At 35.7% G+C, this 15578-nt stretch overlaps 1 protein-coding gene across 1 annotated transcript; it reads right to left on the reverse strand.

Moving 5' to 3' along the window:
• Positions 1-11860: 11860 nt before the first annotated feature.
• On the reverse strand, positions 11861-14008 carry LOC126055702 (uncharacterized). Its single transcript, XM_049846075.2, has 3 exons — positions 13618-14008; positions 13288-13485; positions 11861-12852 (listed from the first exon to the last, which is right to left on the reverse strand). Exons 2-3 carry the CDS (start codon positions 13346-13348, stop codon positions 12131-12133), a joined length of 783 nt encoding a protein of 260 aa, XP_049702032.1. The 5' UTR covers positions 13349-13485; positions 13618-14008; the 3' UTR covers positions 11861-12130.
• Positions 14009-15578: the final 1570 nt, after the last annotated feature.

Raw genomic sequence — 15578 nt, forward strand, 5'->3', positions numbered from 1 at the left:
TTTTATTTAAGAAATGAACAACGTCTTGCTGTGCTTGCTTTGTTCGCGGTTTGAGTTATTCGTAAATTGTATGTTCTGATTGTCTGTTTCCAGAGACCAAACTATGTATGTGTATATGCGTATAGGTATCGATGATAGATTATTTCTGTGATAAAACAAATTGTGGCTCTAAAGATATTCAAACAAAGAGTTCTTTTCAATAGAAAAAAATCTAACGGTAGAATGGAGGAAACTGCGACGAATTTGTGAAGTTAAATACCCCAAAATTTGACATGGCTGGTTTCTTTATTAAAAGAATATAAAAGCAGATATTACGAAACACATAATCATCTTATTTCTACAAAAAGCATTGCTGCATAATTAATGTCAGGACTGCTATTTTATCGTTCTTAATTCAAATAAATTATTCATGTAAAACGGACTCCTTTTGAAGTCGGTAAGTCGATTGGCTTCGAATGGAAAGCTTTTTTGGCTAAACACATTTGTCAGACAGAATACTCCATCAGGTTTCACCTCTAGGTTTCGACGAAGCGACGAGGTTCGTAATTCCTGACTGAACAGGACTAATGCGTATAGAACGGGTGAAAACGCCTTTTTTGCTCTTGCAAGGGAAATGCTTAGGATTTGGGTCCGAGTTTTTTGGGCTTAAGTACTGAAAGGGGCAAAGTGGGGTCTAGATTTTAGTTTGGTTACTGGCAGCATTTACATAAGTTCAATTAGTAAGTACAGTCTGTTTAATGTGATGATGACAAGCATATTTATGTATGCTAAGTTGTTATTTTATCTGAGCCATGTTTCGAAGAATTCTGAAGAACTATATTATAAATTCTAGAACATCCTTTACTAAGACCGAGTTTGGACGAACGACTTTTTTCAGTCGCTTAAATAACGACGCATAAAACAAGGCATAACGTTGTAGTAGGTACGATAACAAGGAGCTGAAAGGGTTCCGTAATTTAGGTGACTGAAAATAGTGTTCAACTCTACTCCCTTAAATAGTTACTGACCGATTTCCTATCTATTACGAACTCATATAAATAGTTACCTATTATGTCATAGTTACCTCCATCGCCAGCTGTCCCACATTCCCTTATCACAAATACATATTAAACCGCCGATGATATACGGCATATTACGTCCTTCGTTATGACGTCACTGTACTTAAGTCGTCCGTCCGAAGTGTCACTGGTTCACCACATTAAAGGATCTACAGAAGTATCACGCTAATATTATGTACATACGTGGATATTTTGATTGATGTATGAATGGATATGAGGATATTTTTTCTCTTCTCGCAAAAACAGCTGCAAGTATACTGCAATGTAGTTTTAACATCAATGTAACACTACTAGGCTCAGTACTCGTTACCAGGTTGCGGGCAGTTCCTTTGGGACGCGGGTGAAATCACGAGCAAGTAACAAATGGATTAACATTAAAACATAAGTCTTTAATAGTTTGCAGCATAGCACAAATAATAAAGAGAATTTGATTACATAAAATCATTAGGTATTAATACAATTACACCTATGAACCTGCACACCAAATCGAATCATCTTTGTAACGTCACAAGTTTTAGCGTAGTTAATTTAGCTCTAGCTCCCACAGTAGTCTTGGCAGCTCATCCCATCTGTCTGGGCGCCATCTTGTCATTGATTACCTGAACACTTGACAACTGTCAGTGCATTGCAGTTCCCTCGACTATAACACTTTATTTATAGGCAAAGAGCCCGGAGTGTCTTTTAATAATTTATATGCATTTGAAAGGTTCTCTGAATTTATTTTGAGTTATTTTCCCAATATCACCACTAAATTATGTAGGTATGTTAGTGGTAATGCTGTAAATATGTAGCAATAGGTATTTTATTGATTGATGTTTAAATTCTATAACAATTAATTAATTTTCTCGTAATTTTGATAATTTTAGTTCGTTGAATAACTGTTGTAATATTTAATAGAATTACAAATTAATCTGTGACCAACGTTTATTAAAAATCACATGACTCTCTATAGTCTATATCATTGTGTTATTTATTAAGTTTCGTATTGTTTTTATTAGTGATTCTGTCAGTCATATATAAAAAGAACTCATTTGATAGTAAACCTTTTTTTACACATACCTATTCTGTGCATATATCATACTAGTCCACTGATATCTACGGATTCGCTGCTCAAATCTTACGAAAATAAGAAGACTTCAGCTGGTAGAATTACCCTCATTTATATCAACTGTCTGGTGTGACATCACAGCCCTTTTTCATAGACGTTCGACGCAGACAGCTGATTTGTGCCCGACTTGGCACCGGTTTCCAGATATCTACGATTTATACCCACTAGTTTCATATTAATGTATGAAACCAGATTGTGAATGTATTAAGAACCTGATTAAGGTTTAATCAATGAATGGCTAAGATAGAGTAAGGGGTTACAGAACAGTAAGCAAATTAGCAAGTTATAAACTTTAATGAGGAAAGAAGAGGAATCATAATTAATGTCTATGATAAAATACATTTTTATTTATCTTCGAATCTATGTGTAATGAAAAGTTAAGAATTGGCCATATATTGTTGAGCCTCGATTTGATGTGAAGCCCAATACTGAGACTGCCTTTTATGAAAAGCAAAAGAAGTTTCACACTCTCCACCGATTACGGGCGCATTTTACGACGACGAATGAGACTACTGGCCTTTCCACGTTAGTAGTAAAAGTGAAGCAGGTGTATGCGACATCCCACGTGACCGCCTCTAATTGTCTTGTTGTACAAACAAATTGATGTTACGCGTAAGTTTGTCGCGCGCTCATTACACAAGTCTGTGACGACCCTTATATGTTGCGACAAATTACAAAGGGTTCTAAGTGGGCGAAGTTTTTAAACGTTGTTTTAAAATTCTTAACAAAGATAATTTTAGTAGCGTTGTTGGTTGGGAAAGGAAAGTTTTCGTGATGTTGTTGAACTTAGATTATTATGAAAGTATATTATTGATTTCAGTTGTTTTTTTTATGAAAGTAAACAAAAAAAACATGAAAAGTTCCAGAAAAATACATTTTAGGTAAGAAGAAAAGTAATTCTTACCTAAAATGTATTTTTCTGAAATTTTGTTTACTCATAAAAATTTTTAAAAATACATTTTAGGTAAGAAGAAAAGTAATTGAATTAAAAAAGTCGTGGTGGCCTAGTGGGCAAAGAACCAACCTCTCTAGTATGAGGGCGCGGGTTCGATTCCAGGTCAGGCAAGTACCAATGCAACTTTTCTAAGTTTGTATGTACTTTCTAAGTATATCTTAGACACCGATGACTGTGTTTCGGATGGCACGTTAAACTGTAGGTCCCGGCTGTCATTGAACATCCTTGGCAGTCGTTACGGGTAGTCAGAAGCCAGTAAGTCTGACACCAGTCTAACCAAGGGGTATCGGGTTGCCCGGGTAACTGGGTTGAGGGGGTCAGATAGGGCAGTCGCTCCTTGTAAAGCACTGGTACTCAGCTACATCCGGTTAGACTGGAAGCCGACCCCAACATAGTTTGGGAAAAAAGGCTCGGAGGATGGATGAAGAAAAGTAATTGAATTCGTTCGTTTGAATATTTCTTTCATCACTCGATCCTCAAAAGACCTTCCAACCCTATAAAAATTTATGCTGATAAGTGTAAATTATTACCCCATAACCTAAATAATGACCATATCCTAAATAATGATACACACTATTCAATTAACAAAAACATTTATACAATTCAATTTTAATACAAATAGCTCAACCCCAATCCACTTAAGTTTTACCTACATATATTTTAAGTCCAGCTTATACCACAGTTGCATAAAGCCCATTTTACATGTAATAAAATTTATTATACCTTCCGAATGCATTTCAATTTCCCTATAAATCGTGTTCGACGAAAAATAACGTCGACAGGTAGAATCGCCTTGTAAGTTATTGGTTAGATAAAATGCATTCAGGTACAGTTTTGTCTTAGCTCTGTACGATTACGTAAAGGATTCGGTAGGGGAGAATCAATATGAAAATTTGATGGGATTGGCCAGTAATAATATGTTTACATTCGTTTTTTATTACCTAAAAAATTAATGTTTAAAATCAATTTGATTTGTTATTTTACTTTTATTTGTTTATTTATTGTATTCTGAAATATTTATTGTATTCTGAAATAAATATTTATTAAATAATACAATAAACTAATATACGTACTTACGATATTAGTTTTAGTCCATGATTTAAAAGTGATGGCGGACTTTGCATGCTTGTGGTTTTGTGTTATTTTAGTTTTTTTACCGACTTTTGTTACACCGACTACAAGGTAATATTTTATTTCTATTTCAATATGGTTATTGAAATAGAAATAATCAAATATTTGTTTTATTTTTACTTTCAATCCGAGTACATGACAAAAACATGAATAATATTATGCATTAGTAGGTAATATATTGCTGGACACAATTGGTAAAAGACACCTGGTTAATTGCAATATCGTCTACGTGAAGATTGGTAATCAGTTTGATTATTAAAACAATTATTGATAATAAATTAATTACTAAGCCTTATAGTAGATACCTATAAAAAGCATTATAGTAGTTGCCCAATAAGGCACACAATAGTTAAAGACATTCCAAGTACATAACATTAATCAAACACTACACGAACTCCGCCTAATTACGCAACTAAAAGCCATTACATTACAGATTTAATTTTCCAAAGACTACCCACAGCCTCAAAGAATTAATAGAAAAACGTTTCACGCACCCACAATGCGAAACTTGTTTCAAAAGGATCACGTATACGCGTTCTATACAAGTTTTAGAGTACTCGTATACTGTAGACTAAACAGTCGGCCGATAGTTGATCCGATGGTAAGCAAAAATGTTATTTTTTAAGAAACCCGTTCTGCCAATCTAAGTTTTCAGTCAATCTGATACAGTCACTTGATCTTTGTAAGAGGCATACTACTGTTTATGTTATCTTCATACTGATTTATGGCTGCCTTGTTGGTGTAGTTGTCGGTAGAGAGACTGTTGTGCACGAGGTCTAAGGCTCGATTCCCAGGACGGGCCGAAATCGCTTTGTGAGTTTTAGAAACTTTCACAAATCAACCCGGACGCTGGAAATTGGCGGTGTTACACCCGTATCGTAAAGCCAGCGTCTCCGAATGCTACTCAGTAGTAGTCGTTACACTTCAACGTCAGAGGCCGTCAGGCTGATCTGAGAAAAGCCTTAGTCTCAGGGCTTACTAAGTAATAAAACTTGCAGTCTACTCGATAAGAAAAAGATACTGAATTATAACCCTAAACAAACTATCGGCCGACTAAAAGTATGTGGTGTGCTCATACTCTTACGTATACGCGTTCTATAGAAGTTTTACGTTATCAACGCTTTGGTTGCCCACATTCTTCGGGCGAAAAACTTTATTTTCGATAAAGACTCACTAACGAGTTCTGAGTTGGCCCAATGTTAGTGTTAAGTTAGACGGTTTATTTATCCAAAGGCTTTTCTGATGCTACAGACGTTGGATTAACGGTTCCTAATGACTTTGATGCCTCCAATTGGATTAGTTTTGGGTACGCCCGCATATTTTTAGGCGTTGCGTGGTACGTGGGTCCTGGGCTTAACAGCTTTGTAGGGTGTACTTAGATATTATATGTAGTATTGAAGGAACATGTCATTTGATGTTTTTAATTTGTTTTGGCGTATTTGACCTGTATTTTACGAATTAGGGTTTCACATGACTCAAATGCCAAAAAGATTCTCAGTCAGTACCTACCTATAGAATAAAATAAGCGTCTGTGAGCATCTTCCAAAAATGTAACCTAACTCCAATACAAACTGGATCAAAACACTGAATGCACATTACCTAACTATATATTTTAATTACACCAACTCAAATAAAAACCCTTGAAAATACAAAATTAACTCGCACTTCTGCGTTTAAAAAATGCAAAAGAACACGTTGTAATAAAAAGTATGCAGCCGTTATCTCATGACATCTAATCTGCATGATGTAACCCCGCAATGCTCGGGGGTATAACCCCAGCATAATATAAATACACATCTCGTTATATCGTTTACTTTTTCGCGTAGTTTTTTTGCTGGTAGTTTTAAGTCGCAATACTTGCTTGTACATACGTCGCGTATTAATGTTTAAATAATACATTCTTACCTGTTTCTATATGATTTTCGCCTATAATATTCGGCTTTATACAAATTGTTGACACTACTTCTAAAACCATGAAGTTTCTTGGCCGTTCTGTTCCATAGGATAGCTACTTTTTAAATGGGCAACTACATAAATGAATTTTTATTTAATTAGATCTATTTTTGACTTTTCTTATTGGTTGTAAAGGCCTTGGCTTGAGTGAAGTTAATAATTTGACTTCGAATACTACGAGAGTGCAGAATTTAACAAAACTTAGTTTTTCGAAGAATCTATACACCTGATAGCAATAACCATAAAACAGAAACCAAAATTCAAGATACATCTTTTAAATAAATAATAATAAAAAAACATATTCGCAGTACATAATTCAATTTAAAATCAACTTGTAGCTCAAAATTTTATGTTCAACAATAAAACAGTACGTTATTACATTTACAGAATAATGGCAGCAGGTGTTAGCCCTGGTTATTTACTGTCTGTCTGTCTGTCTAGACCGATACTCTGTGAATAGGGTTGAAATCTACCATGAAGAACAAAACGACTAGCGGAGGTGCCATAATGGAAAATCGCCTAAGAAAGCAGCGCGCCAAAATGCATGTGTGCGAGGGACGAGGAACGCTACTGTTTTCGCCCTTACACGCCTTCTTTGGATCCGACCATTTTCTGCAACACCAAAAATCGTTGACAGATCTCTCAAAGCACCAGAACGGGTCGTTGATCATGCGTAACTGATCGTTTTGGTCATGACCACCGTACGAATTTGACCTAGAAGAAGGAGCCGGACCTACCTGCATTATGGCCATCTCCGCTCATCATTCCTTACTACGTGAAATCAACCTATTCGTCCGTACTATCTATAAGATTCTGCCCACGCCCGCCTGTACTTACATATGCATACCTACTTATGTATGTATCTTTGTATGTAGATACGTAGACTTTTATATATGTTGGCGATTTGTCTACATTTCCCGCTTGAAGATTGGCGGTCTTTGTTTTCTTTTCTTAGTCTAGTACAGCCCTAAAGATACTAAGCCCAGATATTAGGTACTGATGGATTTTTAAAAACTTCCTTACTTTTATCGTACGGCTTTGAGTGACTGATCGAATTTGGCAGAGCTTTTACAAAGCAAGATTGTAGCACGGTAGCCTAAAGCAGCAAGTTTACTTGCGTATACCATGTTTTCAGGTATTATCATCAAATGAGGCTCAATCTGAAAGAAAGAAGAAAGAAAGAAAAACCATTTATTTAACACACAAATGACGCAGAAGACAAACACACACAAATACAAACAAATAAAACAATGGACAAAACAAACAGTGAAACAAAAAAGAAAAGCGCTGCAGCTGCGTCACTTATGCGTGAAAAGGGGCAACGCTCAGCATAATGCTGTGTCTCGCACACGCAGGCACGAGACAACAGCGCTGGTTTTCAGCGCTGATCCACCACATGACTTGCCTCGGGACTATACAATTAAGACGCCGTTTCGGCACGAATCCAGTAAATTAATAAATATATATATATATATGTCGGAGACTGTCAATAGTACGGACACTAAACGTCACGCAAGCGCGCCCTCTGGTGGCGTTTCCGGTGAAACAACATTTTGGCGCGCTTGGCAGAGTCGTGGTGGTCGGCGTGGCGTCCGCGGAGCTCAGTCTTGGTCGAGTCGTCGTGCTGCGCACATCTCGATACTGCCTTTCGTTACGTGTAGTGTACCTAGTGTTATTGCTTAGTGTTGTAGTACTGTTGTAGATCCATATTGTAAAGTGTGTAAAGTGTCTTTTGAAATTAAAGTGTAAAGGTTCTTCTAACCTAACAGACAGACATGTGTTGCTGGGGAGTTTGTTCCGCCACTTCTTCTCCCCAAGCCAAAACACATAGGAAGTGGCGAAGGGCGGGCGTTTTGGGGGCCGTCTTTTGTTCTGACTAATTTGAATAAACGTTTGACTTTTGAGTTCGTTTGAGTTTTGAGTTTCTTTGAGTTATCTCTTTGCTTCATTACCCTAACTGATGTCGGACGATAGTGCCATCCTTGATGTTCACCTCCGACATATATATATGTTACCGTAAGATTACAAATATCGTTAGATTACAATCTATCTCGAGAGATTGTAAACTGTCGAATTATTGTGAACCGTAACATCTGATTGCAATTTAACGCATTATTTTTCGCTATATTATAATCTATCGATGAGAAATTGTCGAATTGTCAACTGTCCGAAAGCTCTCTCTGATTGGTCAGTCTTTTTGTAAGATCGACCAATCACGACCAGCCGTTCTGTTCCCATGGAGTTCCCGTAGAGTTAGGAATGAAATAGAGGTGTCAGTTAAATAAAATAAATGCTCTTCAAAAATTCTTCAAGTATTAAATTTATATAAAAATCACCCTTATAAAAATACAGTTAGGTATTTTGTCTTCAAATACAAACTAATATTTAAAAATAAAATAAAAGGGGTGCTAATTAAACAGGCTTCTTTTTAATATCATTATTCGCCCCCAAAAATGTATGTTGCCTTCTAAATGACTAAGTCAGCCACAATTAATAAAGCGTCGAGCATCTAAATAATACTATCATAGCCACGAGTTATCTTCTAAATACAACTCAGCATGATGGTTATTTTTTGCATCTAAAGGACAATGCTCATGAAGTATGGGAAAAAACCCAGGCCCGGCGCAAAAGAAATGTAAGTCAAAATATAGGTAAAAATAAGTAATTAAATATTACATAGGGGGATTATCGAAATTATTACCTATAATTTGAGTTACTTTTCGTTTACGCCGGGCTTGGGTTTTTTTTGAGCATTGTCCTTTGTAGCATGCGTTCTAACAGTAAACTTCTTAAATACTATTAAATGACATCATAAAAATATTTATTTACCTTCTAATTTTTTAACTCGTACCTACTGAGTTTTTTGTTTAAAATATAACACATCCCATATTAATTGACCCAGCATGGAAGTAAGCATGCAACATGCAGCAAGCATAACTTCTGTCACGGCTCCGGCGCTGCGGGGCTCCGGCGGTCCCATGCGAGCTTATCGTCGCAGATGGTTTTCACGCTCACCACCGCAGCTTCGGCTTGCTGGCCGGCTCCGCCGGCCAGCCTCAGCCGCGGCGGCGAGCGCTGAAACTACCTGCGCCTCAGCTCGCAGGCCGCCTCGCCTCTCCGCGCCTACGCGGTTTTGAATTGCACTCTAGGGGTAGAGCAAACTAGACTACGTGGAGTCGGTTTTGCAGCGATTCGTTTTCGTCACTAACTTCAATTTTTAATACAATGTTTTTAATTGAAGGTTATAAATGGCAATGTAAAAAAGGTAATTTTGGCCTCAGACAATTTAAATTGGACAATAATTATAAAAAAAAGTTAAAAAAAAACAATTACTTTGTCTTGTAACACAAATTAAAATTAAAAACATAAAAACCTCAAACGTAAATTAAAATAATGTTACTTTGAGTCTTAAAAATTAAGTACAATTTTTTTTATAAAAAATTAAACCGTCTCTTATTTTTGCACGTCAAAGATCTGTGGCACCGGGAGTTTGACGTTCTACCAATCAGCGCGCAAGATGCATTCCGTTCACAATTTGACCGCTCTACATTGATAGATTATAATATAGCGAAAAATAATACGTTAAATTGCAATCAGATGTTACGGTTCACAATAATTCGACAGTTTACAATCTCTCGAGATAGATTGTAATCTAACGATGTTTGTAATCTTACGGTGACATATATATATAAATAGTAAAATAACAGAAAAGTAGTAAAAGTTAATAGTAACAATGAATACAAAACAAACCATAGACAAAACAAAACACAATACGAGAATATCAAGAAAAGACATAGACAAAAACTTGTGAATATTAGATAGTGAGCGGCTCAGACCATAGACAGCGCGGCAAGTGAAATGTCAGACTCAGTTTATCTGTCTCATACCCTTACTTACTTTTGAGTTTTCATGTATAAGAATACATTGCATCTGCAGGATACATTGGGAACAATACCATAGCCTCAAAATTATCTTACCTCAATAACCCTCAGGCATGCACAACATAATTCACATCATTACCATCGCATTCTTGCCACCAAGTGCACACAGACCGCGGTCGTAAGTCAGATATGCAGGTGGCATTAGTTATATCTCGGTTGATTGCCAGACGCACTAATAATTAATTAAACCACAGACTAGAGCAGCCGGTATCTGCGGTGTCACACTATAACAATCGCTTCATATTATGACAGATGTGATGTGTGTATGTGTGTGTTGTTGTGTGTGTTGTTGTGTGTGTTGTTGTGTGTGTAGGGTTCTGTGTGTGGGTGTTGTTGGCGCGGAATGTCGCGTTGCGTTTATTCAATAAGATGCTTCGTGTAGTGATCAAGAGGATTTAGTGAATGATTAACTATGTCGTTAGCTCAATAAAAAATATATAATAGTAAAGAAAAAACAGATTCTATAACGTGTCCGTCGGAAAATCTTACGCGCGTCGCTAATTCCTCAAAGTTTGACAAAAAAGTTAACACGAACTTACTTCATTGATGAAAGAAAAAATGTTTAAAGCAAAGTCAAATTAGCAAAAATCAGAATGCGCGTACAAGGCGATTAGCAATTCCAAATCCTCAAATACAAGTTTCGATTACATACGAGCATTAAACATTATTGCAATCCGTTCTCATTATAATTGCTACACATGTAGGTACATCAAAAGCCATCGAATATAATGGGATCTATAGTACTGGTGAGTTAATGGACACCTCCATACATTGCTACATTGAAAGGTAGACTGAATCCAATAGTGCGCTTCATCAATTTGCCAAATTAATAATAATTGACCTAGCTTTCGCTGCGGGTTCTCTCGTATTAATTGTAACTGAAATTCGACCAATTCTGATCATGGTCAGAATTTAGTTCCAATGTGTGTAGGTATGTTTGCTGGGATTGCGACTACGTTTACTTCATATACTGAAAACCATGTTGCTACATACACTGTTAACTCTGTGACCTTTCTAGCGAAATTCTACTAATTATTTTTGCGAAAGTTTGGAAAGTCAATAAAGAATAGAGTTTGTCAGTATCTATGTGTTTTTGTTTCCTTAAAAACTACGGATAGAATTTTAATGTAACATGGCAGTAGTACCTTTAGCTACTTTTTATCCGTGTACCTACGGGACCGGGTAGTGTTTCCCTCGGGTCACTGGTGAAAACGCTAATTAAAAATATTTTATACGGTTCATGTGTCTGAATATATTTATGTACAAACTAATCAATATCCATTTCACCTGTATGTTTAATTTCAAACCGAAAACATGAAGTTTGTACAAAAAAAGAGCTTGGTCAAACAAAATTCACATCGATAGTTACTTCGGACGGTTCAATTCCGACAAAACAAATAGAAAATAGATTTTTGTTGTACAAACACATAGCCAGTACCCAATCCTCAAATAAAATGAAAGGTTCATCTATGGCTAGTATCTTCAATTCTAGATTAGGTACACAAGCATTAACCACAGAGGAGTTATCAAAATATTTCTTCCTCTTCGGTTTGTTTAAAATGTTTGGTGAACCTTTACTGACAGTCTCGTAACTTTTGGGGTCATTAAGATAATTTTAAAAGTAAAATGCTTATTTTATGTTTATAAATAATATTACCTTTATTAAATGAAAATGGAATCATTAATACATCATTCTATTGTGTAGGTAGGCTATTCTGAAATTATGTTCTTAAATATTTTCAAGTAATATTACGTGCAAATTACTATTTCATTTTATGTGTCTTCTTTTCCATTATACAAAAAAAAAACAAACCCTGATAAAATGAAAAAATATTATAGTGACTAGATTTTAATAACAATACTTATTTAGCTAAGAAAATATGACATAAGTGACACAAAATATTCTTTAATTGTCTTATACATTTAATTACAAAAATTATAAACAAAAATATCAGTAACAAAGCCTTAATCTAAGGCAATAACATTAATAAAGTTCCTCTATAGAGGGCATAAAATTCTCTGGCACTTGTGAATTGTCCACTTGTCTTTTTCTAAAGGCCGGCGCCATGAAATGTGGGCTTTCTGTAGTACTTGCTGCAGCCTTATTTCTTTCCTTTTCTCTCTTGTTTTTCTTATTTACCTTCCTCTTTGCAACCATCAAAAATGTTTCGGCGTCTGGCGCATCGCAAGGGAAAGATTTCTTAACGCTGTAGAATTGGCAAGACACTTGAGTGTCGTTTTGTTGATCTGGGCTTACTAGTGTATTCGTTTCTTTTATTTTCAGGGCATACACTTCTCCGTCCACGTTGAATTTAGTTACTGACACTGCCTTCGTCTTTTTTGTTTTATTTCTTTTTATTTTAGTGCTATATTTTTCTGTTGTAGATTGTGTTTCTCTTTTCTTTCGGTCAGCCTGTAATATTCGTTTTTTTAATACTTCTTCATGTAGTTCGTCGTATTGTGGTCGGGTTTTCACGATGTGGTAGTGTGATGTGTACGCTTTGATGGCTCGTTCCATGCAGTCGATACATTTCCTACAGTTGACGTCCATGAACACTATTTGCAGGTCGGTGACCATGTTCACTAGCGGTGGTCCATTGATGTTTAGTAGTATCTTCTTTTGCATCGGCTTTTGATGAATCATCATTGAGTTGTTGAATTTTATATCCAAATCTGTATTTCGAAGTCTTGTGTCAGGGATCATACCTTTAATAAACATTATAATTAGACAAAACATTAAATATTTAAAAATGTAAATAATATGTCTATAAATAAATAAAGGAGACAAATTGTATCATCGCACTGAAGTATCTCAATTATAAACATAAATTAACATCAGTATCCAGGCTTCATTAATAATTCTATTCGAAAAATTACATCTATGAAATCGCTGTGAGTATGTTATAAGTTTAATTAGTTTAGATGAAGACAAATCTAAGTGATCTAACTTATTTACACCTCAATTAAAACACACGACTCAATTACTATCAAAACAAAAACATTGACGCAACATTGTTGTTTTTCAATCATATAATTATGTTAATGAGCAAATAAAAAATCGAACGATAAAAATTTCAAAGAAAGTCAAATTACAATTTACAAATACGATAAGCAATTTGCATAAATCGCATGGCAGCTCACCTAAGGCTTGCGGCAAGTGTGCGACTAGCGCGCAGAACAACAGGGAACTCATTAGTTCCATTTGTGCTCTCGTTGTGAAGGTGTCTTCGCTCCTGCAGACAATCTTCTTACTAAAGTGCACTAACAAGCTTCGTTACTGCGCCGAGTTTTACAAAACGCGCAGTGTTGTTCACAGGCGCGCGCTCCTCGGTCTTCCAGCTAAAATGTTTTCAAGTGTACATGGTTCGTAATAATTAAACGTAACTAAAGTTAAAAGTAAATTCTATTTCTGTTTAATTTTACTCTTCAGAATTATTTGTTTAGATTTTGAATATATATTTTTTTGCTTACCGAAAATACATCTACGTTAGCGTCTTGTGGAAATTTTTTTCAAACACTTCACTCAACTCAAATAAGCGGCCCGAATAAACAAAGCGCGAAAGATTTATTTTTCAACTGCACTACGTGTGGGATTCCGGGAAACTGATATAATAGTGCGGTTCTGAAGTGAAAAATCTAACTTATATCCATCTGTTTGGGCGACGCGTATCTGTTACGCATTACGTGGTCCATTGTTTACTCTCTGTTTACACACGGCCGAACTAGCGACATTCGACAATTGAATGTTTGCTCTGTAGGCTTGAATCTAAGCCATTGTGATCGCGTCGATATGTTTATGTTGCTCCAATAACCGGACACTCGCATCCGTGCGGTTGATTACATTCAATCCTATGTTGCTAAGTCAAATTCATTGTTGACCTGCTCTCAATGTTGCAAACTTTTCAACCAAAACTGTTATTATTTTGGGAGATTTTTCACAACAGTTGTTGCTTTTCAAACATCAAAATGTTTAGTACATTATTGGGGTTTAACATTATGTTGACGTAAAAGACCAGTAATATTTGAAACCCGAGTTCAAAGCTACACAAGGATGAAGGCAGCTGGGTATGCCGCTTCCTTCTCGGCTGTCAAATCGACACTGGTGTGTAGTTTCAGAGCACGGAGTTTTCTCGCAAGTATTACGGGCTGCAATTTGCTGTAGTTGCGTTGCAGTGGGTTTGCAGCTTTTGTGTCTTAGAGTTGCGACTTCAAAATTGTTGTAGTATACGTAATTATTATTTCTAGTCGACGTACAATAAACTTATTTTTTTCTATTTAGTTTTATATTCTTGACTTGTAATCAACAAAGTTTGTTCGAAATTATAACATAATCTCTTCTTGATTGTAAAATTGAGCACTAAAAATCTGAAATCACAAAAAAATGAAGCCCAAACATTTGAGGCCTTTACGCCAAACGTTCATGTTCAGTTAGGTTCAAATAAAATTACCATAAAATATTATGGTAAAGTGTAGCCGAGCATAAAACTGGGGGCAAACAACTTTTTTGTAACTTATCTCGTTATTCACAAAGATGTGACTTTTATGACGCAAACGGACTTTCAGGTTATTTGTATGCTACAAATATCTCAGATTTGTTCGTATGTTCCGTGAGAATGTTAAGATAAGGCGTTTTACTGTTCTGATTCTATCGTGCGATTTGTTTATGTTATTTCGGCATCGAGGTTTACGGTGTCGTAAATAGGTGCCTCTGATTGTTTTGAAGAGACTACACGAAAGGTTCAGAACTGATGATGACGATAAAAAAGAAAGTACTCTGAAATGTTTTGGTTTCGCCATTTTATACTCTATTTGTTTCGTTTTTTCGGGTCTTCTATTCTTTTGCTGTACTTTGACTTCAGATACCTCAGTTTATATGTAAGAACATAGTTTGTCAAAGATACCAAAAAATACCACTTAAATGACGTAACATTTTGCTTTCAACACTGACCTACCTAACATTAAGACAAAACCCAGGTTACCCACAATAAAATGATATCACCCAATTTATGAATGGCCAATATCAAACAATGACCTTATTGAAGACATTGAAAACGTGACCGGCCAATTGTTCTCCAAACTCTGGTCATGAATGCAAACCATCATTGTATCTAGTAGTAACGCATAAAGAATTGAATAATGACGCCTTTCTTCATTCATATCTTGAATATTTATATTTATTTATTTTCACTCGTTCATTCATTATATGAAACTTTGAATCGGTAGCAAGATTTTTTAAAAATGGCCTGATAATGGGACTTATTTGAGCCGAAATAGAAATTAGCCACATTTTAATGTATGTATTTTTAGAAGTTTACTTAACAACTGTTATACTAAGTTTTATCTAATCTTTAAGTAAAGCCTCCCGCGGCCGTTTTCCAAATTATTTGTACGCCATAAAAAAGAATAATTTATATAAGAAATGTTTAAAAGAG

Source organism: Helicoverpa armigera, chromosome 17 (assembly GCF_030705265.1).
Source record: "Helicoverpa armigera isolate CAAS_96S chromosome 17, ASM3070526v1, whole genome shotgun sequence".
Taxonomy (NCBI): domain Eukaryota; kingdom Metazoa; phylum Arthropoda; class Insecta; order Lepidoptera; family Noctuidae; genus Helicoverpa; species Helicoverpa armigera.

What these genes read in the sequence shown, in the direction of transcription:
- LOC126055702 (XM_049846075.2), bottom strand. Translation starts at nt 13,348, where the DNA reads ATGGAACTAATGAGTTCCCTGTTGTTCTGCGCGCTAGTCGCACACTTG. An exon ending in ACACTTGCCGCAAGCCTTAG is followed by an intron (nt 12,853 to 13,287) that starts GTGAGCTGCCAT and finishes TGTTTATTAAAG; the next exon opens with GTATGATCCCTGACACAAGA.